Source organism: Lissotriton helveticus, chromosome 6, assembly GCF_964261635.1.
Source record: "Lissotriton helveticus chromosome 6, aLisHel1.1, whole genome shotgun sequence".
NCBI lineage: Eukaryota > Metazoa > Chordata > Amphibia > Caudata > Salamandridae > Lissotriton > Lissotriton helveticus.
The window spans coordinates 1,460,730,913-1,460,758,179 of record NC_136067.1 but is presented as its reverse complement, the minus strand read 5'-3'; the positions used below and the strand labels follow the sequence as shown (position 1 = coordinate 1,460,758,179).

Below are 27,267 nucleotides of genomic sequence, written 5' to 3'. Positions count from 1 at the left end.
GCATTTGCAATGCAATAGGTCTCGCATTAGTAAAACTTTGAGCTATTAGCGTTGCTGATAATAATGCAAAGCCAATAACTGAAACATTTAGCAACGGGAGACCTATTGCACTGCAAATGCTTGTCTATTACAGACATTTAGCAGAGAAATGTTGTGTTTTAGTTTCATGTAACATCCATAAATAATGTTTCTATTAGATAAAAACAGAACCTCATATTTGAGAAATAGAAGGGTGTCACAGAGATTATTTGTAGTAATATTAGTGAGCTGCTGCTGTACTACAATATTAAATACACACCTCACTATTCCTAAATATATAATGTAGCAGCTTTCGAATTTGAACGAGTGTGCATGTGCACTGAAGACATGGCCAAAGAGGGCATGAGAGAACTAAATTAGGACATGTTACTTGACCTCTGGAGTGGAAAACCAGGAAAGTACTGACTTTTGCTTCGTTTTAGATCCGAACCCTGTTTTAAAGGTGATTTACATTCGACTTCTTAGAATGTTTATTTGCAGAACATTACCAGCTGAGCTTTGTGGTGTTTTTTTGCAAGGCACTTCTGCAATCAGAAAGTGCCCTGCCCCCCAGGGAGCAGGAGACCATGTACTTTAGAAGTGAATAGGAGACGCTGATTGGTTGAGCATTATTTTGCTTAAAGGAAGGAGCAGTGTGCTTGGGGTCAGATTGTATAAACTGCGCTGGGTGGCACCGTTGTTTGCACCTGTACTTGGTCAGGTGCTGCCGTTGTGTCCACTGTATGCAGTGCTTCACATGGGGTAGACATTGTCTGTGCTAATAATAAGTACCAGCTTATACTGAGCAAACATACTCTTTATTAAGTTGTTTTTAAGGCAGAAATCCTTTGTAATTCATGAATACTCATTATTCTGTAGGAACTAAATAGTACTGACTTTATCAACGTTAGAGGAATAAACACCTTACCTATATATGCATCGATAATTGCAGCCTATAAAACAAGCAGCCCTAGGACCTCAGGAACACAGACGTGACTGCTGCAGAGAACAAACATATAGGTACAATCAAAGGACGCGCCCCAGGGGATGTGAGGGAAAGAGGCTCAGCTATCATGGAAGCCCCGTAGCCCGATCCTCGGCCACCGAGCTATCAGCACAGTGACCCCCTGAGAGCCGTTCTTAAAAACCGCACCACTCACCTCTTACCCAGTGTCATAGCAAGTCTGTGTAGAGGGTCACATCACCACCCCTAGCATCGCTGAGCTGAGAACTGCACATTTGTGCAGGAAGGAGACCTGGGAAGGGCGAGGGCTGGCCGCGCATGCGCGATAAATGTTACATTTCGCGTGCGCTGTGGCTCGAGTGTGTTAATGGTGTATGCAGCACCTGTCCCCTTCCGGAGCTCACGTGATGAAGAGGGAGCCCCGGCACCAAAGAGGAAGAAGATAGCAGTGCGGGGCTCCTATGCCTAAGGAGGAAGCCCCGCATCGTGCTGCTAGAAATTTGGAGGAGCTGGAGATTGACAGCAGCCAACCGCCACACCGGGTGAGTTTGCACGTTTCTTCTTTGGGGAGGGGGGGGGCTTGGTCGGGCGGGGAGCCGGTCTTAGTGGCGCGAGCAAAACGCAATTGGGCTGGTGTGAAAGGAGCACTTCTGTGCGGGGTGATGGGCCGTGGAGCCGATAGGTCTCGCGGAGGGATGGAGCCTGTAGCAGAAAGAGCCTGGTGAGTGGGGGGTGTGGGAGGGGGTGTGTGCACGCGTGTGTGTGTGTCTGTGTGCGTGTGTGCGCGTGTGTCAGTGTGTGCGCACGCATGTCAGTGTGGGCACGCACGATTGAGAGAGGCGAGAGGCTGACGCTGGGATAGTGCGACAGGAGATGTGCACGGCGCAGGGCTGGACGTGCGCGTCCACGAGGTGAAATCGCCAAGGGCGTGCGTGTGCCCACCCCCTGTCCAACATTCCCAGCAAGTGAACAACATAAGGTCTTTTCGCTGGACGAAGCGATTCGCGCTGCTAACACCAGCGAGACCTAAAAAGCACCCTTGTGATTCTGCTGGCGCACATCTTGAGCTGGCATGACTCTTATTAAAGAGTGGGCTGCACAAGCACATATAGCCCCTTGTGTACTTCCAATGCCCCAAGGGTACAAACAAAAGGCGCCGGCAGGGCCGGACTGGGAACCCAATGTTGCCCTGGCAATTTTGTCAGACCGTCCCGCACACCTGGTAGGGGGCGTGTTAGAACTGGGGGTCTCTAGTTGGCAATGGTTTTCACTTTTGTCTAAATAGGGACCCTTGCTTCTAGTCAGAGTAAGGGGACTACACTCCTAAAATAACCCCTGCTTAGCCCTGTGGTAGCTTGGTATGAGCAGGAAGGCTTATCTCCGAGGCAGTGTGTAAAGCATTTGTGAACACATACAGTAACGCAGTGAAAACACCACAGATGGACACCACACAGGTTTTATAAAAATAAGTATTCTTTATTTAGACTTAACACAAGACCCAAACTTAAAAATTCTACAATACAGTATTAGGAAAATGACTTTTAAATGGTAAAAAGTTGATGGTAAATGTAACATGTTTCTCACAAAGTACCTTTGGATGCGTAACGCAAGAAAAGCAAAAGGTTCCCTGGGAGAGCGATGCATCGGTTCCTTGCTTCGGGGGAGGTGATGCGTCTGCTCCTCAATGCTTGTGCAAAGTAGGCGATGCGTCTGTTCCTTACCGGAGAGGAGGTGATGCGTCAATCTCATATTGCGTTCCGGTTACGATGCGACAAGATGGTGCCTCGATGCGATACGATGATCCGGTGCGATGCAACAAGATGGCGCCTTTGATGCAGTGCAACGGCGTGAAGATGATGCGTGCACGCCCGACGACCGTGCGACGACTCGGGAACTTCTGAGCTGCAACAGGCCCTGCGAAATGCTTCTCCGTTGATGCGACGGCAACCCTTGGAGTGGCGACACGCTTCTCCGGTGATGCGACGACAAACAGCTGCGACAGAGACACACTTCTCCGGTGATGCGACAGCAACCTCTGTGGCAGCGACACGCTTCTCTGGTGATGCGATGGCAACAGTCGCAACTGCGACGCGCTTCTTCTCGTTAAATTGTGCTTCCAGCTCCCAACAATACGCAGGCTTCTGCAGACAGAATTCCCAGCAAGCAAATTCGGGGGGGAGGGGGGCGGCGCTGGTGGTGAAGTCTGAGACTTCAGCAGGAGGCAAGCACAATTCAAGCCCTTGGAGATTCTTCTGCAAGATGATGAAAGTTTATTGAAAGTTCCTTCTCCTTTCCTTGGCAAATAAGTCACCACTGCAGGTCAACCCCAGAAAATAGAACAATGGCACAGGGCAGTCAAATCCTTCAGCTTCTTAGGTTCCTTTCCTTGGCAAAGGTTTGTCTTGATTCTCAGAAGTGATCTAAAACCTTGGGGTCTGGGTCCCAATAGTTATACTACTAATTTATTTGTTCTCTGAAGGCAGAGAGTGTTTGTACCTGGCCAAAATCAGTTCTGTCGTCACTGGTGCAGCTTCCTGGCAGGAGGTGGAGACAGCATTGTTGAAAGCAGACCTGGCCTATGTCGCTGAAAGGAAATCTCCTCCCCCTTCTCTCTATTCAGCCATGCATGACTCATCAGACTGCTGGAGCCCAAGCCCACCTGTCACTCACAAACCAGACATGCAATACACATGCTAGCAGAGGCAGGCTACATGGTTAGGTAAGAAAATACCTACTTTCTGAAAGTGGTATATTCAAACACAGAATGTAAAAATCACCTTCACTAAAAGATGTATTTTAACATTCTGAGTTCAGTCATACTAAATTTGTTTTTCTACCATGTTCCCTGGGTCAGTTAGGATTATAAAATGTTATAATCAAACTGCCCATTCTGGCCTATGGGGACAGGTAGCCTTACAATAGTGGAAAACGAAATTGACAGTATTTCACTATCAGGACATGCCACACACACCAGAGCATGTCCTACCTTTAACTTACAATGCACCCTGCCCTTGGGCCTACCTTAGAGGTGGCTAACATATAGAAAAGGGAAGGTTTAGGGACTGGTAAGTGGGTGCACTTACTAAGTCAACATGGCAGTACTAGACTGCACACAGGCTCTGCAATGGCAGGTCTGAGACACACTTTACAAGCTGCTTCTGTAGGTGGCACAATCAGTGCTGCAAACCCACTAGCAGCATTTGATCTACAGGCTCTGGGCACACATGGTGCACTGTACTAGGGTCGGACAAGTAAATCAAATAAGCCAATCATGGAGTCACTAATCCATTACACCAATTTACATTAGGGAGCACTTGCACTTTGGCACTGAATAGCAGTGGCACAGTGTCCAAAGCATGTAAACCAGCAAAGACATGTAAAAAAAACATAGGAGACAACCTCGAAAAACGGGAGGGAGACTCACGCCAATGGTACCAGGTCTAACAGGGCGCAAGTGTGAAACACTGCTGCTTATCAAAACTGGTCCCCACCACTCCAAAACTGGCCCCCAGCCTACTAGCCTTCCGGGCATTCACCTGATGCCCATTATGGCAAGCCAGCCCTGGTTGCAGGCTCCATCCGCGGCCTGGGGTACTTTGCATACCATCGCCCATCACATGTTTCAATTGAAGCTCAGGTATTGGGTGAGGGTGTAGCAAAATCACATGCAGCTGAGTAGGGCCCATTCCACGAAAGCTTTCTCTGTAGTGTGAAATGTTTTTACTTTTATTTGCTCAAATGGGAGCCATTTGAGGAATTTCAAAGTTGACTAAATGTGCGTCAGGTTTTTGAGGTACATGCAGGGCCTTGTTCACTTGTTCCTGGACCCAGGTAGCAACCTTTTGAGTGATCTGTGCAACTAGCGTTTGCTGGAGTCAGTTTTGATTAGATCGGATTTTTGATACACTCGATGGCTGAAGTTTAGTACCGAGAATACCATGCTTTTGGCTGTTGGCTTTAAATCTGAAGACTAGTGAGGAGCAAGAGAATAAAAGCAGAAATCCTGTATGGGTTGATTTGTGTCTTGAAGCTTGCATGTTTAATCTGAGTTCTCAGGACAGTGCGATCAATTATATTTCACTAGTCCCACAAAGTATGTAACCACTTCTCTATGCTTGTCCATCTGCAGCTTTTCATCTCTTGAACTCAGGGTTGGTAATTGGCTGCTAACTGAGAAATGTGGATGCTAAAGAGGAGGATCCTATTGTGCACACAGCACTTTTAGGCAGACTAAGAAGCCTCTTCCCTATAAAGTCCCATGCAACAGGTACATATAGGTTGGCCCGGAACCTATGCACAGGAAACCAGGTGTGGCATTACTTATGTTTGTCCAGGCAGCAACACTCACTATGTTAGTATTCTCGAAGAGCGAAGGTTTCATGTATGCTCTGATGGGTGAGCAGGTTAATCCCTAACCACTGGGGGTGGGGCAGCTGAGTTCGTCGCAAAGATGAGTGAAGTCAGTGGCTCCACCTGCACTTGTGGGGCAGCCTCTGAAACCTTTCAATGGGTTGGCAGAGATCTTGGCCCCAAAATCAGAATACACAGCCTCATCAGCACTGTTTGCCTCTTTACTAGCATGAAGTAAGTCCTATTCTCCCTGTGGTGCAAATTAAATGTAAACAAAATAATTAATTAAAATTAATTCTATAGCTTCTAGTAATTGTCAATACATCTTAAATACAAATAAACATTTTAGTTTAGGTTGTATTTGTTTAATTACATTTTTGAATACATCATTATACTTTCATTAAATATATTTGAACTAATTAATAGATGAAGCGCTGCACTTTTATTTAGTTCTTCTAGGTTTAAAACATATATAAAATTATTCAAAATTAATGTTTAATATTAACATATATAAACTGAATCCATTTAAATCAGTTTTGCAGTGATTTTGGACTTGAAATAAACATTTCCAAGACCAAGTACATGACATACACGAAGAAGGGCTGGGTGAGTGGGGTCATTAAAGGTGAGGTCGGGAGTTCTTTAAATGGTCCAGGAGTTTGACTACCTGGGTGTCAGGCTAAATGAGGCTGGATCCTGGGACCTGCAGATTTGAAAGAGCACCTTATCTGTAAAGTTGGCCAAAGAAGCACCATGGTGTCCTGTATAGCCAGTTGTGGGATTCTTTAAGACCCAAGAAAGGGGGCTAATCTTTATGGGGCGGAACTATAGGGGTACTGTAACACTGGTCCATTGAGCACAGCAGACAATAATTTGGTCAGAAGCCTTGCGAGTCTAGGGAAGGGCACGCCTCTTCTCCCACTCTGCTTGGATCTGGGGATCCACAAGATCTCATCATTGATGGCATTGAGACCCCTACTGTATGGCATCCTAATCTGAGGTCACTGATGAACTGTGCCACCTTAAAGAGGGCCTGCATGATGTCATTTTGGCCAATGGAGGAGGGGAAATTAGATGGTTAGGGGCGTTCAAGAAGGGTCGGAGTGAGCTGGGCCTGGGGAAATTCTAAAGAGAGTCACAATCCATTCAGAGAGGGGATGTTGCCTTAGTTTAAAAGATGATGAAAGAGAAGGCCACTAATTGCACGGTCCCTTTATCCTTGCAAGAAAGTCTAACAAGTGTTTTTCTCCTCCAAAAATCAGTGTGCAAGGCCAAGGAATTACTGGATTCCATCTACCCCGTTGGGCCCGCTAATTGTCAGCCGCGGCCCGTGGAGGGAGTTCGGTGGGGCAGGGAGGCGGTGCAGGGGAGGGGCAAGGTGGACAGTGGTAAACACCGGCATATGGGCAAATGCAGGTAAGTAAATAATGTAAAAAATAAAACGAATTTCGTAGCGCACCATGCATCACAAAATGCGATGCAGCGCGCGCTACGAAATTTGTTTTATTTTTTAATGCATGTGAAAAGTTACTAGTAGTAACTTTACACTCGTAAATTTGGCTCCACGTCTAAACTTTGGAGTAACTTTATACTCCGAAATGGTGAGCAGCCAAAAATAATAACGTTATTTCAGAGTGTAAGAATAAATGTGCACGCAATTAAATCTACACATATTCACCTTTGTGACTAGCTCCCAAAGAATTTAGCATGGCAAACTTTGGCATGATTTTGTCTACTTTTTAGATGTAAAACAGTTTCTCCTGCATTCCAATGGAAGCACATCCTGGAAGACAGAATAAACCCCAACCAGCCAAAGGCATGAGGTAAAGTAGTAATAGTCCTCTGGGTAGAGCCAAAGCCACGCTATGTATATTTAAAAGAATTGGTAACGATGGGTTTAGCAGACAACTGCACTGCCAAGCGGGGCCTAAAAAGGGACCTAGTTGATGTAGATTTGGAAGGGCACTCCCCATTGGATAATTAGGAGAGATCACTAGTTCAATGTGCAGTTGCTTGATCAGTCACATTATTTTGTCCCATCTGTAATAGGAGGTAATAAATGAAGACAGTGTAAAGTGTCATTTTTGTGGCTGTGCACTTTTCAATGATATGGACTACGGCTCTAAAATTGTCATTTTCAATCAAAGAAGATTAACACGAACAGGTTGCTGAAATAAATCAACAATAAGATTTTACAGTGCTACTTCACTACCAGCTGCAATTGGGTGAACTTCCTATGAAGACTAACAGATACCGAGGCACACCATCATAAAACAGGTTGCAAAATTGGAACCAACAAATGCCATTAGTTGCTCATTCATGCGCACTTCTGCACTGCTTAATGTGTACCAGAGGTTGCACGTGGGGGGCAGCATTACTCCTTTTTGGGAAGACTTATCTTTAGTGTTCAGATTTTGATCCAGAGCACACGAGAAGCAGAAAAGGGAGAAAAAGGGTTGCAGAGTAAGACAGGAAAAAACTGTGACAAAGAGAGAAACAGGCAGAAAAATACCCTGTAAGAGTGAAATAAAACAACAGGAAGTACTGGAAGTACTGACACTGGTGTCACCTGGAAGACATGAAAGCATGTCAGAAGAGAAAAAAATCCCCAATGCTTATCCTCTACTCTTTGAAACTATTGATACTGGTCCAATAATAAGTTTTGCCGCCTAGTGGCAAACACTGGTACTGAATCGTAGACATCAAATGGAGCTTGGCCTTTCACTGCACTTATTTTCAACACAAAACATTTAAGATTTCTCCTATGAAATATGAACCACTAGAGGGAAGGCTGGGCTAAAGTTCTTGATTAACTAAAGCTTATTTATCTTGGATTAAAGCGCACAAAGTTCTCTAACTACATTTGTCCTCTGCTGATAAATAATGACTTAAAAGCTTTGGTACACTAAGTGGTATTGAATTTGTGGTAAGTCACAGAAAACTGCAGTGTCCACAGCTGCTAAAGCGCTAGGCAGTGAACAGTTATTACTTTGCCTTACTTTATTTCAGTTACATAAAAACCTGGCTTCTGCTTGGTATTTCTCTGCACTTTGGAAGCCTCTTCAATAATTATTTTTCCAGGAAAAGCTGAATTCGCTCGGCTGCTTGAATATATAAATCTGAAGAGAAATATGCAGCCACTCAGCAAATTCTATGGTAAACTTACGGGAATTACCAGAAGCTTCACTGTATTCGAATACAGTCAAAAACACAGCTTTTTCCCACTCTCACCAAATTACAGTTATAATGCATATTGCACGGGCCCTGTTTGTACTTTAAATAGTTGTTGTGCTAAGTTTATAGAAATGTTGCCAAGGAATTCACGTTCAGTCGAGTAAATAATTGGATTCCTTGGATCTAGAAAATAATTTTATTAATCGGTTCGTGGCTGGATTAGTGCGGGACGGGGCTGGTGGCAGAGGGGGAGGAGTGGTTTGCACACTCTAAATGCACCTGACAATTTGGCCAGCCATCTTTGGCCGGCAAAACGGTCATGCGCACTTTGCATATTCCCCATCTGGCTATAATGCACAGCCTGGTGGGAAACATGCACAGGCTACCACTGCCTGCCTGGGCACCAAAACATGGCGCTCAGATCAATCACAGCGCTGCACTGCAGTGTTATGATTGGCTATGGGGAGCTTGTGTGCTTCCTGCTTCTGGGACCCAACTTAGAAGCAGAGAGACAATGGTGGCGGGATGACAGCTGTGAGGAGGTAAGTGGAATTTTTTTTTGTCACCCTTGCCCCTTTAACAACATCACAATATAATGTCCGTGGCCCTGAAAGTTCAATGTGAGGCAGCCAAAACGCCTCTATAGTGATGATCAAATAATTGTCTGGTGACAGCTGTGCTGTCAAGCCTGACTATAACTAGGTGCAAGGGTTGAATGTTTTTCTTAGGAGTCCGCCAACAGTACTTTTCAATGATGGGGCTGCCGAATACGAAGACTGACAAGTTTTTATTTCACCTCATGCCTTGTTCTTCAACCCCTACACAGGGAGAGGTGTGGTGCCGCGGCCAGGGCGACTGATGCTGGAAACTGGGGATCATGGTTCGATCTCCAGCGCCGGCGGCAGATTAGCCCAGCACCATGTGACTCTGGGCAATAGCTTGCTTAATCTTCCTGACGGCGCCAGGCACCTGGAGACCCTTACGGGTGATTGGTCACGCTTTACAAATGTGGATTATTGTCTGTGTCTTTATCTCATTGTTGCATGTTTTTTTTCATCAATGCTTAATTTTTTTGTGTGTGTTTTACTTTCTCCCTCTTCTTTCTTTCTCTTTCTCTTTAGTACTTGTCAGCATGAGGCCTTGAACACTCCAAGGTCTACCCCTTCCTCACACAGTTGACATGTTATTTATTGTTGGCAGGTCTGCAAACATGCACAATCAAATGACATTTAGAATATCTGCAAGCATGTTTTTCTAATACAACTGTAGAAGCAACATCACTTATTCGGCTCCAGTGTGAACATTTTCTTCATGGTAAGAATATGTGGAAATAATGTCTCAAACCAGATGTTAGTAAAATATAGCACAGTGTGTAAGATGAACTGTAGAGCCTTGGTAAGGAAAAACAAACATGACATCACTATGCGGAGGATACCCCGATCAGAGATCATGGATTTCCCTTTCAGCTACGTAGGATACCTTCTGCTGACTTATAACAACTGCGCCTTTACAGAGGAGTTAGTTACCGAAACCGAACATCTTTTTCGCACATTAATTTATTTCCTATTTTCTCCATTTAGAAAATATTGTTTAGTATGAAAAATGGCTTCCTCTAAACGAATGGAAGTGTGTGGAGAAGTACTATCGTTGTTTTATGACTTTATCTTGGTTGAAATATTGATCTACAATTGCATACCATCCATAATTCCTCATAAAGATAAGTAGTTGTGGAGTTAAGAATAGTAAATCTATACCTCTTTTATATATACATCTTTATATAAACATATATTGGCAAACTGGTGTCAGTCAATGTTATGGACGCATTTGCATACTTATCAAACCTTTTTTGCGATTGCATTTCTGTGGGAGATAATGGTTGGGCAATTCATGTAAAATGTTAGTGATTACTACACATTATTTTCTAAGTTTCCCAATTTCCCAGTGGCCGCTTGTATTGAAATACCCTTTTCTATTCCCCCTTCCACGTCTTAGTTCTGCATACTATTCTTGCAGAAGTTGTAGACATTATATAGGAGTAAGTGGGATTTGCAGTTAGAATCCGCAAATCCTGATACAACAAATCTGGATTTTAGATTGACAGCATAAAGAGTCCACTTCTTGCAGTGGGACTGCAAATCTTTTTGAGACTCTAGCCATTAGTCTTTGTCACAGGAATATGAACTAATCATAGTTGCTGCACCCATGCTCTACCCCACTGCCCCTTTGAGTATTTTAAATCAAATTTAACTGCAAACAAACTAAACTAATTACAGATATTTTCAGAGAGTTTTGTTCACCGCAAATCGAAAACTATTTATCACTAAAAAATCAGGGTCACTGTTAGACCTGGCATCATTGGCGTGAGTCTCCCTTCCATTTTGACGGATTGCCTCCTCTGTTTGATATGTTTTGGCTGGTTTTATGCTTTAGGCACTGTGCCACTGCTAATCAGTGCCACAGTGCAAGTGCTCCCTATGTTAAATTGATGTATTCATTGGTTATTCCACGATTAGATTATTTTGATTTATCTGTCAGCCCCTAGTACAGTGCACCATATGTGCCCAGGGCTTGTAAATCAAATGCTGCTGGTGGGCTTGCAGCACTGGTTGTGCCACCCACAGAGGCAGCTGTAAAGTGTGTCTCAGGCCTGCCATTGCAAGGCCTGTGTGCAGTCTAGCACTGTCATGTCGACTTGGCCAAGTGCACCCACTCGCCAGTCCCTGAACCTTCCCTTTGCTTCATATTAGACACCCCTATGGTAGGCCCAAGGGCAGGGTGCATTGTAAGTATAAGGTAGGGCATGCCCTGATGTGTGCAGCATGTTCTAATAGTGAATTACAGCCATTTTAGTTTTTCACTAGTGAAGGCTACCTGTTCTCCATAGGCCAGAATGGGCATTTAGAATATTACATGTTATAATCCTAACTGATTCAGGGAACATGGTAGAAATTCAAATTTAGTATGCCCGAACTCAGAATAATAAAATGCATATTTTTGTAAAGTTGGTTTTAATATTCTGTGTTTAAAAATACCACTTTTAGAAAGTAGGTATTTTCTTGCCTAACTATCCAGCCTGCCTCTGCTGGGTTGGGTTTTCCTTGTCTGTGTTTGTGAGTAACAGGGCTGGGGGGTTCCAGCAGACAGGCTGGGGTAGCCCAGTGGTGAATAGAGAGATCTGCATCAAGTTGGGAGGGAGGAGTTGCATCTGGGACCTGAATAGGGCTGGGCCTTCTCTCTACAATGCTGGCTCCACCTCCTGTGGCTTGTCTGATGTCTCTGCCCTGCACTGTGAAAGGAGAGGAGGAATCATGTCAACAGAGTGCCCCAGAGCTGTACCTTCCCTCCCCTGTGCTGGCTCCACCTCCTGCGGGGCGGCTGATATCTCTGCCCTGCACAGTAAAAGAAAGAAGCGAGTCATGTAAACAAAATGCTCAGGAACTGGTTTGGACTAGGCGGAGGCCTCTCTGCCTTCAGAGAACAAAGGATTTTGGGGTATAAATATTGGGACCCTGATCCCAAGAAATTAGATCACTTCTGGACAAGAAACCTTTCTGCCAAGGAGAATAACCAAGGAAGCTGCAGGAGTTGTACTGCCCCTCTGCCAGTGTGCTGTGTGCTGGGTTGGCTGCTTTTAACACAGACATTATTTTGTTACTTGCAGCTCATAAATTGCAATCCTTCTAATGTAGCACAGTGGGCTATGAAGGATATGTGACTCCAACACCTTGTAACCCTTACTGTCTTAAGTGACACACCCTGTATATTGATTGACACACTTATATGAATATTTGTCAATGTATAATGTGTACATGTGATGTAAAGCGCTCTGATGCCCTGCATTGGAATGAGTAGAACTAAAAAAACAAACAAACAATACAGTGGTATTTAATTTGTTATTTATGTAAATACTAGCATATATCAACACAACTGGCTTTCTTAGAGTTCATGAATATCTCTTATATACATATATAAATATTCGAACTAATCAAGCATAATAAACTAAACTTCAAACTTCTTATATACAGGGAATGAACAAATTCAAAAGCATGCCTCTCTTAAGTACTTAGGTTAATAACAAGCTGTATGTTTGGTTTCCCCTCCATTGCATTTGCATCTAGGTATGAGGCTCCGGATAGCTCCTATCCAAAGACAAAAACCAAAAGGAGCCACGGTTGTCCATTAATATTGCTCTTTGTTTTAGCTCCTGCTAGACTTTAAAATAACAAATCTCCCAGCACATTGCTGTGTGGAAGGACATCAGACAATGTGCAGGTGCAGCTTAAAGTGTTTCCGGTGTCTGAAAACTACAACTAGATGAGTACAGCATATGTCAGTGGGGCCCAACTTCTTTGCAGGGTAGACGGTGTCCACCCTGTGCAAAGAGTGGGTAGATGCTGTCTTCCTGCATGTACCCCTGACTGGTGCCCTGGGGATTAGTGTGCACTGTCCAGCATAGGATTTATATTGGAAGCATACCCCTTCAGTACAAATTCCACATACCCTTACCAAAAAAAGGCCTATGCTTCAACAAACTTTTATGGTCCTCACACGTTGGATGTAGGAGAAAGTAACATATATCCCCTTATTTTCACCGGCTTCAGGTAGGCAGTAGTTTTTGACCCAAAGTTCAGTCTTGCTATCTTAGTAGACCAGGCTTTGTGTAAAAACCGAAGGGTGTCTGTGGTCATCCAGCCCAGTAAACAGGGACGGTCTGGCCACAGAGTGCACAGAACATTTCCCTGGTGGGCCGCCAGAATGGGGGCCGGGTTTGGACCCCTGGGAGGCCATTTTGTTACCGGCGGCCAGTTTTGCAGCATAGCTGCAATATCGACCCCTGTAATAAAAGCAGCCGCAGTGTTTTCCACGCGCACCCTCCCTGCACATGGCCAAATCGACTCAATTGCCAGGGCCAGTTTGCATTACCACTCCGGCATTGCCAGTAAAGCCCCCTTGACTCAAAGCAGCGCAAAAATAATTTTGCTTAATGTAAGGTACGCATTTCCAGCACCACACACCAGGATCTCACGTTCACAGCTGGAGCACAGCGGCTTGCCACTTTGTGAGAGTGGCCAATGAAGTAACACATTAATGCTTTTTCCATAACCAGAGAGCGCAATATGGTAAACATAAATACTTGGTATTAGAACACACACAAAGCACCTGACTTAAAGCATGTGTGCCTACGCTACAACGAAGCAAGGGATGCTCTCCTTATCTCTCACCACACCACTTTCCCTGCACCCTTCAGATAGGCTGGCATCATTTTTAAAAACTTTAGTAAACAAAGCATCCAATCTCACTAATACTGCAGGTACAAAATTCTCCACTGCAAATTGTTCCGGGCGGAGATGGGTAACAATTACGATCCTTTTGCTCCATATGTCTTATAATCAGAATTAAAACTAGATTTTTAATATATTTTTTACTAAAAGCTTAGCTTTTAATTTATCCTTTTTTATTTGGCCACACAGTTAAAAAAAAATCAGTTGTAAGGAAAAATGCCTTCGATCAAGCAGCGAATAACTCACATTATGAAATGTATTTAAGTGCCAATAAATATCAGAAGCACACAGAAACGTGAGGGTTCAGGGTGTAAAATCAAGGAGCGCGAGGCAGGGGAGCCTGACCCGCTGGTTCTTTTGCAGCACTTCCTGTTAACCAGGTGGTTAGCAGTCTAATTAAGGCCTACTAAATACAGAAATGATTGTTATCAGCAAGCCAAATTTCATATTTCTGCTCAAATCAAAGATGACAGCCACCAATTACGTAGCTATATTAAAAAAGTATGGCGTGCGGGCCATCACTTGATACTTTATTTCTGCATTTTTCCTATATTATGTTAACTTTCCTCATACTTTTCCCGGTGCTCTGCCTATTTCTTTGAAGGCAATAAATGTTGACAGTTTGAAATGGAGCCAATAACAGCATTCAAATATGCAGTCAAATACCCTATAAATAATTTATTCTCCCCGATTTTTCAAGCAAGGAAGAGCTTTGTGCAGCAGCAGAACATGGCTTGACAGCACCTCAAGAATACATTAAGCAAACAGATTTTTGTGAGCGTGTCAGTGGTTTCGGATTTTAGAAGCATAGCCCTGAATCGTAATGGTCATCCGTGACTTTCTGGCAGCATATTTATCAAGAGGCAACAATGTATATTTGAAGCAAATAATTTATATAACAGTGGTGGCGAACAATCTTGGAATGGGGGCCAGCCATGCAGGCCTGTCTCTGCTCCCATGTGGATCATGGGAGCAAAATAATGTTACAGCAGTCAGTGAGCGTGCCCCCACTGCTCTGATATTGAAGAGGCTGGTCCTTGGGCCATATTTTGTAAAGCGGCCAAAAGTCTGTGCGTACTTGTGTTTTTTTTGTTTTTGTTTAACCAGGCGCGGCGGCACAGGTAACAGTGGTGGGGCGCGGGGGAGTTGACAGATGACGGGATAGGGAAAGTAAAATAATTGAAAGCACTTACCTTGCGCTCGCCGCATCACTGTATCGGTGATGCAGCGAGCACAAGGTAAGTGCTTTTATTTATTTATTTATTTAACCTTCCATATACCGTAGTCTGTCAACGTCCCCCATCCCGTCCCACCACGCTCCGACTCTACCGTTGTTACCTGTGCCGGCCACAACTGTTTTTTACCCCTTCTGTAATATGCAACATGTGGGTGCAACATTTATTTCCCAGAAGGCAGCCCCTCATTTGCCCGGGATATTGTCCTATGGAAATGATGGAATGCCTTTGCTCCTAAACACACATTCTTTTAAAGCCGTAGGGGCAAATAGGCTATACAGAGGCACAGTGATTGGAAGCCACATACAAAATGGCACACAGTCAGTGCAACCGAGAGGGTGCTCTTGGGAGAAGACACCGGGAATGTAGGGACCCCTCTAGGCATTCAGCCAGAGGCAGGTGTAATCCCTGACCCTTCAGCAAAGTGCTGTGGTGCTTCTGCATTGAAAGTCATACCACAGGTTTTAACCCGCTAGTCCACTTTAAATGTTGTGCTGTCCCCCGGTGCTTGTTTATGTCTGTTCTGGTCACAGCACAGTTTGTATGTGTGCCATCACACATTGTCTTTGCATCATTTTAAATAATACTGCCCCTGATCTTCCGAGCGGAGTATGTTACCTCATAGCCTCCCTTTTCCACAGCCATGGATACCCCAACATCCATTCAGTGCTGATGGTGATTCAACACCTGCAGACCTTGAATATGTAGCTGAACGTTTGCAAGAGGCATTTTGCCTCAGCAACTGAGATTCTGGAGATTCAGTAATGGATCATTTCACTCATTCCATATCATATTGCCATGGTACACTGACCCATAACAGTGCAATTAGAGAAGGCCAATGGTTATGCGAAGAATTCTGCACCTTTAACTTAGTGGGGAAGCCAGGATGCAGGCAAAGAGCAACATCTCATGGTCCTAACAGGCGTATAGTGTCCACAGACAGTTTTTTTGAGCTCATTCTGGTGAAGATCTCCTTCCAGACCTCTAAAAGATAAGCCTTGAAGTTTTCTGTAGCCCTCAGAATGGCTCCTCAGCTTTTTGTGCACAGATGGTTTCGAGTAACAGAAGAACTCAGTAGACTCTCATTTGTCTTCCAACTACCACACTTCTGTGTATAGAAATGGAATATGGAATTATGAATTTCTAATGCTCCTTTACTAATGAGGAACTCTCCTTTCTTTTAAGTGAAGGTATGAGGTAAGACAGAGATCAGAAAACACTGCAGGAATTTCTTCGCTACTCAAACTTCCAGTGTGCTCAAACAAAGGATTTTGGAACCGGGGAAGAAGTTTCAGTATGAACACATAAATCTGTAATTTGAATCAGTAGTTTGTTCAGGCCAGGCAAGATCATTGCACTGGGAAAAGAATGAAGAGGAATAGGGCAGTGTCCCTATGTATCTAGCACCTCAGCCTTACTTAACACATCTATGCAAAGACATACATAAGGTCGTTAAGCCCGAACATTAAGAAGGAAGCGTAACTGTACACACCGGTGAGATCAAGATGAATAGCAATACTGTCTAATTCAGCTGGCTAAACGTACCCTTGAATAAAATAAAGCCTGAGGATATCAGTTGGTGCGGTTTCTTCATTTAATTAAAAGAAAAATATCAGTATAAAACATAAAAATAGGGAGTAAATGGGTTTATAGTCATGCTTTGCACTATTACTCTGAGAAACTTTTACAATAAATTCTTCAAATTGATAATACTTTCATCACTGGTGGAAAGTTTGCAAATCGAAAATAAGAAAATTGCAATTATCCATAACTTAATTTACTGCATTGAGGAACCGATGAGGATATTTAACAGGAGTATATCTGCAGGAAGACCCCCAATAGTCGCATCAAAATTACTCATCATAATGAACTAAACACCTGAACTTACATAACCAGGGAAGAAAAGGGTCAAACAGAGTGAATTATTTTGTAAAGTCCTTTACTAAAGATGAGTTAAAAGAAGGCACTGGTGGACGTCTGATAGAAATCGATTAAAACAATATTGTGTGGTGTCTTCCTCGATATTCTTGACGCCATATTTTGCCCACAGAATATTTGTATCTACATTTTGTCCAAACACCTGCTCTGGAATCCCATATCTAATTTAAAAGCAGCTCACCACCAACTTTGGCCCTAAGATTGCTAAAGGATAGTTGCCACATTATAGATCATTGAATGATCGAAAACAGGTCCTGCTGTAGTGTTTCGTCTGTTGAAAATCATGCTGATGACAATACACTATACAAGCCAAGATGCAAGGTAAGACTGGTTGAAGAGTTTAAGAAAATCTCTCAAACAAGTTTATTAGTATTCAATGATTACTGTGTAAAGTGATACAGTCACAACATTAATGTAGTTTAGAATACTGTACTTCCCAGGTCAAGATCAGAAGATAAAAGAAACAAGTTGGTGGCCACTCTCCTCTGAGGGCACCATACGAGGACTACGTTTTGGGAGGAGGTGTTTGCTTGATGCTAGTTGATCCCCGCCTACAGGTGAAAAACATCAGGGCCCCTTCTCAGATATTGTGGTGTGAGAGGGGATAGGTCAGGACCAGGGCCGGACGGGGAACCCAAAGCAGACCTGGCAATTTCTTCGGACCAGTCCTTGGGGAAGCACTGCCTGGCCCCGGGAGGCTGGAAATGCTTACTTTCTGCCTTTGTTACTGGTGGCCGAAATTGATTCACTGCTGCAATGTCAGCCCCCAGTTAACAAACCAGCCCTGCTGCTGCAAACCCGGCCCCCACCCTTCCAGCCTCCCGGGTAAGCGCCCGATGCCCGCTATGGCCAGCCTGGCCCTGGTCGGGACGGATGTCAGAATGAATAGCACTGCAAGAAAGGCTGTTGCGACACGTTGAAGCCATGGAAAGAAGACAGCCAAGTGCAGGTTTGGAGTCCGCAGGTGAAAGGTGGACTGCCTACTTAGTCTAGCCCCTCATGGGCTCTTGGACTTTAAAGAGTAAGTCTATTATTATGCATAATTAATGAAAATCATTGCAGAAAAGGAGACACTTTTCTATTATAATACAACAATTAAAACATGGCTATCACAAGAGTTTAAAATCTAGATTCTCTGAAACACTACATAGTAGTCAACTGATGATTACATGTTCAGTGAATTAACAGTTCAGGGGTGAATCCAAGGGGTTGAAGCAGGCAATTACAGCCTGCCTGCATGATTGAATGCTCCTAGGGTTAGAATGTACTCTTAGGAGACCTCTCCTTTCCATTTGAAGCTCAGGGCACGTGAATGAATGAATGAATGAATGAATGAATGAATGAATGAATTTGGGACTTATGTAGCGCATGGCTGCCCGGAAGCGTCCCAGCGCTGAGATTGCAAACAGACACTCAATGGTAAAGGCCGAGGAGGGAGTGGAGAGGTTATTGCGGGAAAAGGTAGGTTTTGAGAAGCTTTCGGAATTTCATATAATTAGGTTCAGACCGGAGTTGGATTGGGAGAGAGTTCCAGAGGGTAGCGGCGACCACCGAGAAACGGCGTCCACCAGTACGAGCTCTTTTAGTTCGGTGAACCTTAGCCAGGTAGCCCTGCGCTGAACGTAAAGCTCTGTTAGGTGTGTATGGGTGGAGCATAGATTTCAGTATAGGGGTCCTTGGTTTTGCATGGCTCTGTAAGTGGTACATAGGGACTTGAATGTGACCCTTTCGCGGATCGGCAGCCAGTGCAATGCCTTTAGGGCAGGTTTGGCTGAGACTCTGCGGGGGGTGCCGGTGAGTATCCTTGCTGCGGCGTTTTGTGTTCGTTGCAGGACATTGAGCGTGGCTTCAGGGGCGGCCAGAAAAAGGGCATTGCAGTAGTCTAATCTTGATAGTATTAGACCTTGTATGAGCATTTTTTGAGAGGTTGCAGGGAGTAGAGGAAGGATCTTCTTTGTTGAACGGAGGAGACCAACACAGGTGCCAGCTGTTTTATTTGCCTGTGTTGACATGGAAAGATTCCGTTCCAGCCAAAAGCCTAGGCTTTTAATTTCAGTTTTAGGCTGGGGGATGGGTCCTAGGCAGGAAGGCCAAATAGCACTTGGGAGGGTAGGTGGTTTGTGTCCCAGGAGCATAAGCTCGGTCTTTGAGCCATTGAGCTTAAGCCTTGAGTTGGACATCCAGGCATGTATACCTTCCAGGCAATCATGGAGGTTTTTGATTTTTTCTTCCTCAAGTGAAAATGATACGATCATTTGGGTGTCGTCAGCATAGGTGACGGCTTTTATCCCAAAAGGGGAGACCACATCCTCCAGGGGGGCCATATAGGTATTAAATAGTGTAGGGCTCAATGAAGAGCCCTGGGGGACCCCACACTGGAGGGAAAAGATATCTGATCGAACGTTCCCTTCACAAACTTGGAAGGTGCGGTTTTCTAGGAAGGATGAGAGCCAGCAGAGTGCCGTGCTTCTCACTCCTAGGTCAGATAGTCGCTGGATTAAGATCTTGTGGTCCACCGTATCGAATGCGGCGCTTAGATCCAGGAGGAGCAGTAAAACTGATCCCCCTGAATCCAGGATGCATCTAGCCTCCTCTACCACTTTCAGGAGAGCTGTCTCAGTCCCCTGGCCAGGACGGAAGCCTGTCTGTGAGGGTCGGAGAAGATTATTGGATTCGAGGAAGGCTGACAATTGCTGGTTAACTGCCTTCTCTGCGATTTTGCTCAGACCAGGTAGGAGAGAGATCGGTCGAAGGTTGGATAGGTCTGATGGGTCCTGTCCTGGTTTTTTCTGTAATGCCTTGACCATGGCATGCTTCCAGCTGGGGGGGACTAGTCCTTGGCCCAACGAGGTATTGATCAGGTTAATGGCCAGGTGAGATATGGTAGGTCCGACTTGTTTTAGGATTCGTATGGGGGCAGGATCGTTGGGGGAGCCACTTTTCAGGTTTGAGAGGGCTTTCAAAAAGTCGTCATTGGACAGTTGATTAAAACTGTCGAGGGTAGGTCTCGGGGTGGGTAGGGGGGGGACAATCGGAGGGTTGCTATCTGTTTTAGGCGGAAGGGATTGCAGAATGTTAGTGATCTTTTTTTGGAAAAAGTCAGCTATTTGGTTGCATCTGGCAACTGAGGATAGTTGCAAAGAGGGGGGGTGGGTATTTTGCGAAGTTCTTTAACTATTTTGTAGGTCTCTCGGGATGAGCAAGATGCATCTTTGATTTTTTTATCAAAGAATAAAGCTTGGGCTGCTTTGCGCGCGGCTTTGTAGGTCCTCATTGCAGTTTTATACTCTTCCTTAATGAGGGGGTCCCACTTTTTTCTCCACTTTCTCTCGTGGATTTTACAGATTTTTCGCAGGTTCCTGAGTTCTTGTGAGAACCAAGGCGATTTAAAAGAGGTGTTTTTCTTTTTTAGATCTTGTTTCGGGGCGATTATATCTAAAGTGGAAGTGAGCCAACTGGTGAAATTAGCATCTGCTTTTACTGGGTCAGGGAGTGGCAGAGGAGCGGAGCGAGTAAGCTCCTGTGTCCATCGCTCAAATGATATTTTAGACCATTTTCTGTCGTGTTCTATGTCAGTTGGTATATAAACCTTTTTTGCAGGAGTTTGCCAGATGAATGGGAGGAGAAAATGGGAGGAGAAAACGTGCATACAAAATGAACCAAATCTTGGGTGCCTGTCCCACTTAGACAGCACATATTGGGACAGAGTGGGCAGATGATCAAGCTTCATGAATGTTTCCTTTAAATAGGGAGCCCACCCTGCAGACAAGTGATGGTGCGGATTGAAAATATTGTAATTGTTTATTGTTGTCCACCCATGGGATCTGTTTGCCAGCTCGGCTTTGTCTCCCACTGCAGAGAGCCTGTCCATTGAGCAGTTGATTAACTTTATAAAAGCAGTGGGGGTAACGTTAAGGTCCAAGAGGGAGTGGGCACCCAAGTTATCGGCGGCAGATTCTAAATATCGTCTAGCTGGACCTATGTCGTTTCTTGAAATTTCCAGCCACAAGGATTTATTTAGAGTTTTGGACTTCAGATTGTTTCAGGTCTTAAGGTAAACCCCCTTTCCGGCAATTGATTTTTTTGCCAGCCAAACTTCAACCGGATTTGGGCAGGTGATGCATTGGCTGCCAATCAATCAATCAATCAAAGCATTTATATAGCGCACTACTCACCCAGAGGGTCTCAAGGCGCTGGGGGAGGGGGGTCCGCTACTGCTCGAACATCCAGGTCTTGAGTTGCTTCCTGAAGGCGAGGTGGTCCTGGGTCAGGCGGAGGTGGGTCGGGAGGGAGTTCCATGTCTTGGCGGCGAGGTAGGAGAAGGACCGTCCCCCTGTGGTGGCTCTTCGGATGCGGGGGACGGCGGCGAGGGCGTGGCCGGTCGATCGAAGCTGGCGTTTGGGAGCGTAGAAGTTGAGGCAGCTGTTGAGGTATCCTGGGCCTTGGTTGTGTAGGGCTTTGTGTGCGTGGGTGAGGAGTCGGAAGGTGATTCTCTTGTTGACCGGGAGCCAGTGCAGGTCTCTCAGGTGTCCGGAGATGTGGCTGCGACGGGGGATGTCCAGGATGAGACGTGCTGAGGCGTTCTGGATCCGCTGGAGTCTCTTCTGGAGCTTGGCGGTGGTTCCGGCGTAGAGGGAGTTGCCGTAGTCCAGACGGCTGGTGACGAGGGCCTGGGTGACCGTCTTCCTGGTCTCGGTGGGGATCCACCGGAAGATCTTAAGTAGCATGCGCAGGATGTTGAAGCACGACGAGGAGACGGCGTTGACTTGTCTGGTCATGGAGAGGGAGGAGTCCAGGATGAAGCCTAGGTTGCGTGCGTGGTCTGTTGGTTTGGGTGCGCTGCCTAGGGCGGGGGCCACCAGGAGTCGTCCCAGGCGGAGGGTGAGGATCCCAGGATGAGGACTTCCGTCTTGTCCGAGTTCAGTTTCAGGCGGCTGCTCTTCATCCATTCGGATACCTCTTTCATCCCTTCGTGAAGGTTGGCTCTGGCGGTGGCGGGGTCGTTGGTGAGGGAGAGAATCAGCTGGGTGTCGTCGGCGTAGGAGATGATGTTGAGGTTGTGTTGGCGTGCGATGTCTGCGAGGGGGCTCATGTAGATGTTGAAGAGGGTTGGGCTGAGCGAGGAGCCTTGAGGAACGCCGCAGATGACTTCGGTGGCTTCAGATCTGAACGGGGGGAGGCGGACTCTCTGTGTCCTTCCGGCGAGGAAGGAGATGATCCACTCCAGTGCCTTCTCCTGGATTCCGACGTTGCTGAGTCGCTGCACTAGTGTACGGTGGCAGACAGTGTCGAAGGCCGCGGAGAGGTCTAGGAGGATGAGGGCTGTTAGATACTCACCAGTATATTCGGGATGTGATTATGTCAAGGGCTGCGGCATCTCGCCCACAACGAGCTTCACTGCCATATGTTAAGCTAGGGCACAGCTTAATGCAATAACCTTTAGCAGCGGTTCTAGGCTTGGACCAACCATAGTCCTCTTTAAAGCCTTTATGTTGTAGCTCCTGCTTATGATAAAGGAAGGTTCCCTCATTGTCGAATAAGACACCCAGGTACTTATACAAAGGTTTAAGTTGACCTTTGTGAATCAAGCCCTAATCAGGTATCCTTAGATTTATTAGTGATAGCAGCCCAAGAACATCAAACAGAATCTAGTATAAATGGCTGGTGAATTAAAAAACAATCACTGGCATTTGTTGACAAAAAGAGAGCTTAGAACAAAAAAAATTAAACCAATATGCTAGATTCTTGCATATTGCTTCCTCTTTTAGAAATGAAATGAAGTATTGAAAAGCTCCAACTGTTCCAGTGAAATTAAAATTCAGATTTTTTGTTTTTCTTTTGTTTATGAATTAAATATAATACGTTGCAATGTGTGTTTTTGTTTGAGGTACACTTGTTTCTTAATTTTAGTGTATTTTTTTCAGATTCAAATTGCAGTAAATGCTTAGCAGGGGGTGTTCGGCTTCCAGTAGTGATATATTGAGAGGCCACATAAGTCAGAAGGTTAAGAACCTCTGATGGATGTTGTAGTAAAGTGGGTCCCTCCTTCTCATGAAACATATGATGACAGGCACCTTTAATAAAAAAAAATACGCTGAATACAATTATTACATGTATTGTCCTGTTCTGTTGTGTTTAACTTACTAGATATCGCTCCTCTTCCTTCATGCCAGGAGTACGAATCATGTGATTCTGCTCTGCCCTCCAGTCCCCAAATCGACGGAAAAAATAGTTTGATAAAAATCGGTTCACAGGATCTCTGATTATATTGATGTACACAGGCTGTTCTGCTCCGAACCTGGCAAGGAATAAAAGGGAACAAAACTCGTTATTTGTTTACCATCAGATTTTGCAATCAACAAATTAGACTTTTATATGACCTTAAATTATGCAAGGCTGAGAATGATTTTTTTCAAATGCCAAAACTGCTTAAAGATAACAATGTAGCTCTATTATGAGGCAATGTAAAGCAAGACAACAATAAAAGCAATAACAAGGAATTAAAAGGGTTTTAAATAAGGAGGCGGTCATTCAGTGAGCCTTGAGTTACTAGCTAGTGCAGGTATTTCTTTGTTTTAATGGTTTAGTTGAAGTCATGATTGGTCATTAGAACATTGGAATGTTGGGAGCTCCATTGAAAACAATGGAGTGCTCTGGGCTTATAATGGCTGGTATAAGCCTTGAGCTCCAACATTCCAATGTTTCTTTGTTCACATCTCTGGCTGTGAACAATGGCTTCAGGGAGCCTGAGGGGATTCCAATCCCCTCGCGCTCCCTTAAGACTTTGTTTTTTTTGTTAGAACATTCTGTCCTCTAGTGACAGAATTTTCTAATAGCCTTATAGCCCTTCGTAGATGGGCTATACCGCTATTAAAGTCCCTCTCCCTTGTTAAAGGCCCTCACCTTCGGCTCGGGGCCTTTAACGCTGGAGAGGGCCTTTAATAGCCGGTATAGCCCTCTACGGCAGGCTATAAGGCTATATTAAATAACACAGTAAAGTTCACAATATGCTACACCATATAATATTTATTTACTTTTATTTATTTTTGCAATCTTTTATAGCATGGACATGGCCCGAAGGCATCAAAGCCGTTTACAGTGATAGCATGATACAAGGGTACAGCAAGTTACAGCTACAATAATTATGTTCAGACATATTGTGTCAGTAGCTGCAGCCAGGACAAGAACAGCTGTTGGACAAGAGACGTACACGGTTCAAGTATTGATTAAAAAGGTGGGGACGCACAATGAAGGCAATTCATCTCCTGGATAAAGTACTTAGGTATGGTCGAGGGGGATGTATGACGGTACAACGCGTGCTTTTACAACGCGTACCGTTACCACGCAGGTTTTACAACGCAAGTCGTTACAACGACTTGCGTTGGGGGCGCTGGATAGTGGAATAGTTTAATTTACTATTCCAACTCCAGTCCCCGTGGATAGTAGGGAAGGTGTTGGATAGTAAATTAAACTATTCCCTATCCTACAGCGCCCTCCAGTGCAAGTCGTTGTAACGACTTGCGTTGTAAAACCTGCGAGGTAATGGTACCGTGTTGTAAAAGTTTCGTCGTAAAGGATGTTTCCCGGTCGAGGGTGATTAACCCATGTGTTTGTCAAATAGGGGGAGCTGGAGGTCCTCTTTGAAGGTGGCTATTCAGGTTGTCAGGCAAAGGGAGAGAGGTAAGGAGTTTCAGATTCTTGTGGCACTACCAGAGAATGACTGTCTCATGTACCATTCTCGACTAAAGGTGGGGAGGATCCAGGAGCAGGGATTGGGCATTTCTGGTACCCCTATTTGCTCCAGAGTTTTTCAGTTTCTCACTTACGGGGAGAAGAGGAGTGCATCTCTCTATGTTTAATACAGGCAGTTTTGAATTGGGTCAGAGCTTTAATGGGAAGCCACTGGAGGGTTAGCAGGGCTGGGGAAATGTGGTCACATTTCTCGAGACATAACACAAAGCACACTGCTGAGTATAGAGTTGCTCTCGGGGGCCTAAATGAACTTAGGGAATGTCTGAGATAAGGACAATGCTGTAATCTAATCTGGAGAGGATGAGAGACTCAACCACTGTCTTGAGGTCTTATTCTGGGATCAGCTGTCTGATGCCCCACAGCGGGCTGAGTTGGTGCTGTGTGCTTTTGACCAAGGCTATGGTTTGGCTTTGGAAGTTTAGGTGATTTTCAAGGGTGATACCAAGGGATCTAGCACTCTGGATAATGGCGGGCAGCCATCTAGTGAGGGAGAGTTGGCCATTCATTCCTGTACTGGGTTTTTGCTTTTGGAAGTGAGATCAAAAGAAATTCAGGTTCGGTTGGGTTGAGTTTTAGATTATGGTTAGACATCCACTTTTAAATCTTTAGGCGCTTGATTGAAAGGAAGGCAAGGTCTTCAGGGGAAGAGATGTTCATGTATACTTGAGTGTCATCAGCATAGAAGTTGAGAATCCCAGCATTACTGATAATCACACATAATGATTCTAGGTATAGTTTAACGAAGGTGGGGGAGAGGCTCGAGCCTTGAGGGACCCCTTGATGTACAATGACTGGTCTCAAGAACGAGTTGCCCATTTTCATAATTTGGGAGCTGTTAGTTAGGTAAGAGGAGAACCAACTGAGGGCTGTGCCTCCAAAGCCCATGTGTTTTTCAAGAGAACGAAGGAGGTCCAGATGGTTGACAGTGTTAAATCCACCAGACAAGTCCAGAAGGACCAGGAGGCAGGAGTTCCCGGAGTCAAGGATTCTTAACTATTTGTAGGATTGCAGTTTCTGTACTGTGGCCCTGGCAGAAACCTGATTGGAGGGAGCCTAGGAGGTCGCTTGTTCAAATGTGTGAAGTGAGCTTGGAAGCAACACAACTTTCAATGACTTTGCCTACAAATGGAAGTGTGGAGACTAGGTGGTAGTTGTTTATGTTCTGTGTCAAGAGATTGTTTTTTCAATAGAGGTGAGATTTGACCCACTTTTGGTTGTTCTGGAAATAGGCGACGTTGAAGAGAGGAGTTGACCATGTTGGTCCATAGGGGGAGTAGGTGAGTGGCAAGAGATTTGCCAATAAACCCTGCACTGGTGTCCTGAAGGTGGGTCGAGGGTTTCACTTTGGAGATTGTTCACTGAAGGTTTTGTTCAGAAATGGGGGAGAAAGAGCACCACGAATGAAGCACCTTGCACGGGAGGATTTCAGTTTCTGATGTGTAACAAGATATGGATGTCTCTGACTTTTATATCACAGAAATCCACAAAGTTGTTGCAACCGCTGAAGTGGTGGAGGGTTTAAAATAAGAAATAATCTAAGAATACTTTAGTTCACTTCCAGTTTGATTGTTTCAGAGTGGTATTTTGCTCAAGAATGCTACCACCAATGACACTTCCTTCTTGCAGGGTGTGCTAAGTTGTTTCAGAATTAAATGTAAAATAAGCAAACTCTCATCCATTATACTTTGGAGAGGACATTTTGAAATTTTTGAGTATAACATCTGTTCAAATGAATCAATTCACAAGAATCGGCTTTCCTTTTACTGGTTCCAGAACCACAGGCTTCCTGAAAGATTGATGTCTGTTGTCCTGTGAAGGTACTCAAAAAAGTATTAAGGAATGAATACAAACAAACTCCAGGGTATTGAAAGAAATATGTATGAATTATTGCTCAATTTAAATAAAATCAGAAACAACCATAGCAAGCAAGCCCAAATGATTTCCTGGAGCAGCTACACATGCATATTAAGAATGGATAAAAAAAAGCATTAGCAAAGAAAAAAAGGATTTATATTTCATAACCATTTGCTATGTCAATGCAAAAACTGTGTACAATGCTGTGAAGCATCAGACAAAATAAAAAAATTAAAATAAAGGAACACTGATGTTTGTAGATACATGCATGCAGGAAGATGTGGGGGAGAAGCAAGGATAAGTGGGTGGGATGGCTAAAATAAAAATAAAGCTCGGGTGGAGGAGGTAGAGAAAAGCAGCGCACGAGGGAGAGAGCAACATGAAGCATGCAAGTGGGCGAGAAGCACAAGCGAGAGAGAGTGACCAGTACAAGAGTGAGAAAGCAACACGGAATATAGGGGCTAATATTTGGTGGCTGGGGAAGTACACGAGGGAGATAATTTGGAAAAGACCTGCACTCTCATTAGGTGATTAACCAAAAAGAAAAAGTGGTTCCCTAAAATTGAGAAGTGGAGGGATACAGGTCAGCTAATCAAAAGAAGGTTATGTTCCAGGGGAGGGACAAACACAAGAAAGGGACAGAAAACCATCAAATTGGTAGCAAGAAATGAGAGTGACAATAAGACCAACCATTTGCAAG

General features: G+C 44.6%; 1 protein-coding gene across 2 annotated transcripts in view; it reads right to left on the bottom strand.

Annotated features, from left to right (window-relative positions):
* Positions 1-27,267, bottom strand: part of UST (uronyl 2-sulfotransferase) — a 966,832-nt gene that overhangs the window by 204,546 nt on the left and 735,019 nt on the right. For both annotated transcript variants that reach the window (XM_078649265.1, XM_078649266.1), the window contains exon 5: positions 23,106-23,259. In XM_078649265.1, coding sequence (XP_078505391.1) covers positions 23,106-23,259 — 154 coding nt within the window. The remainder of the gene's footprint in view (positions 1-23,105; positions 23,260-27,267) is intronic.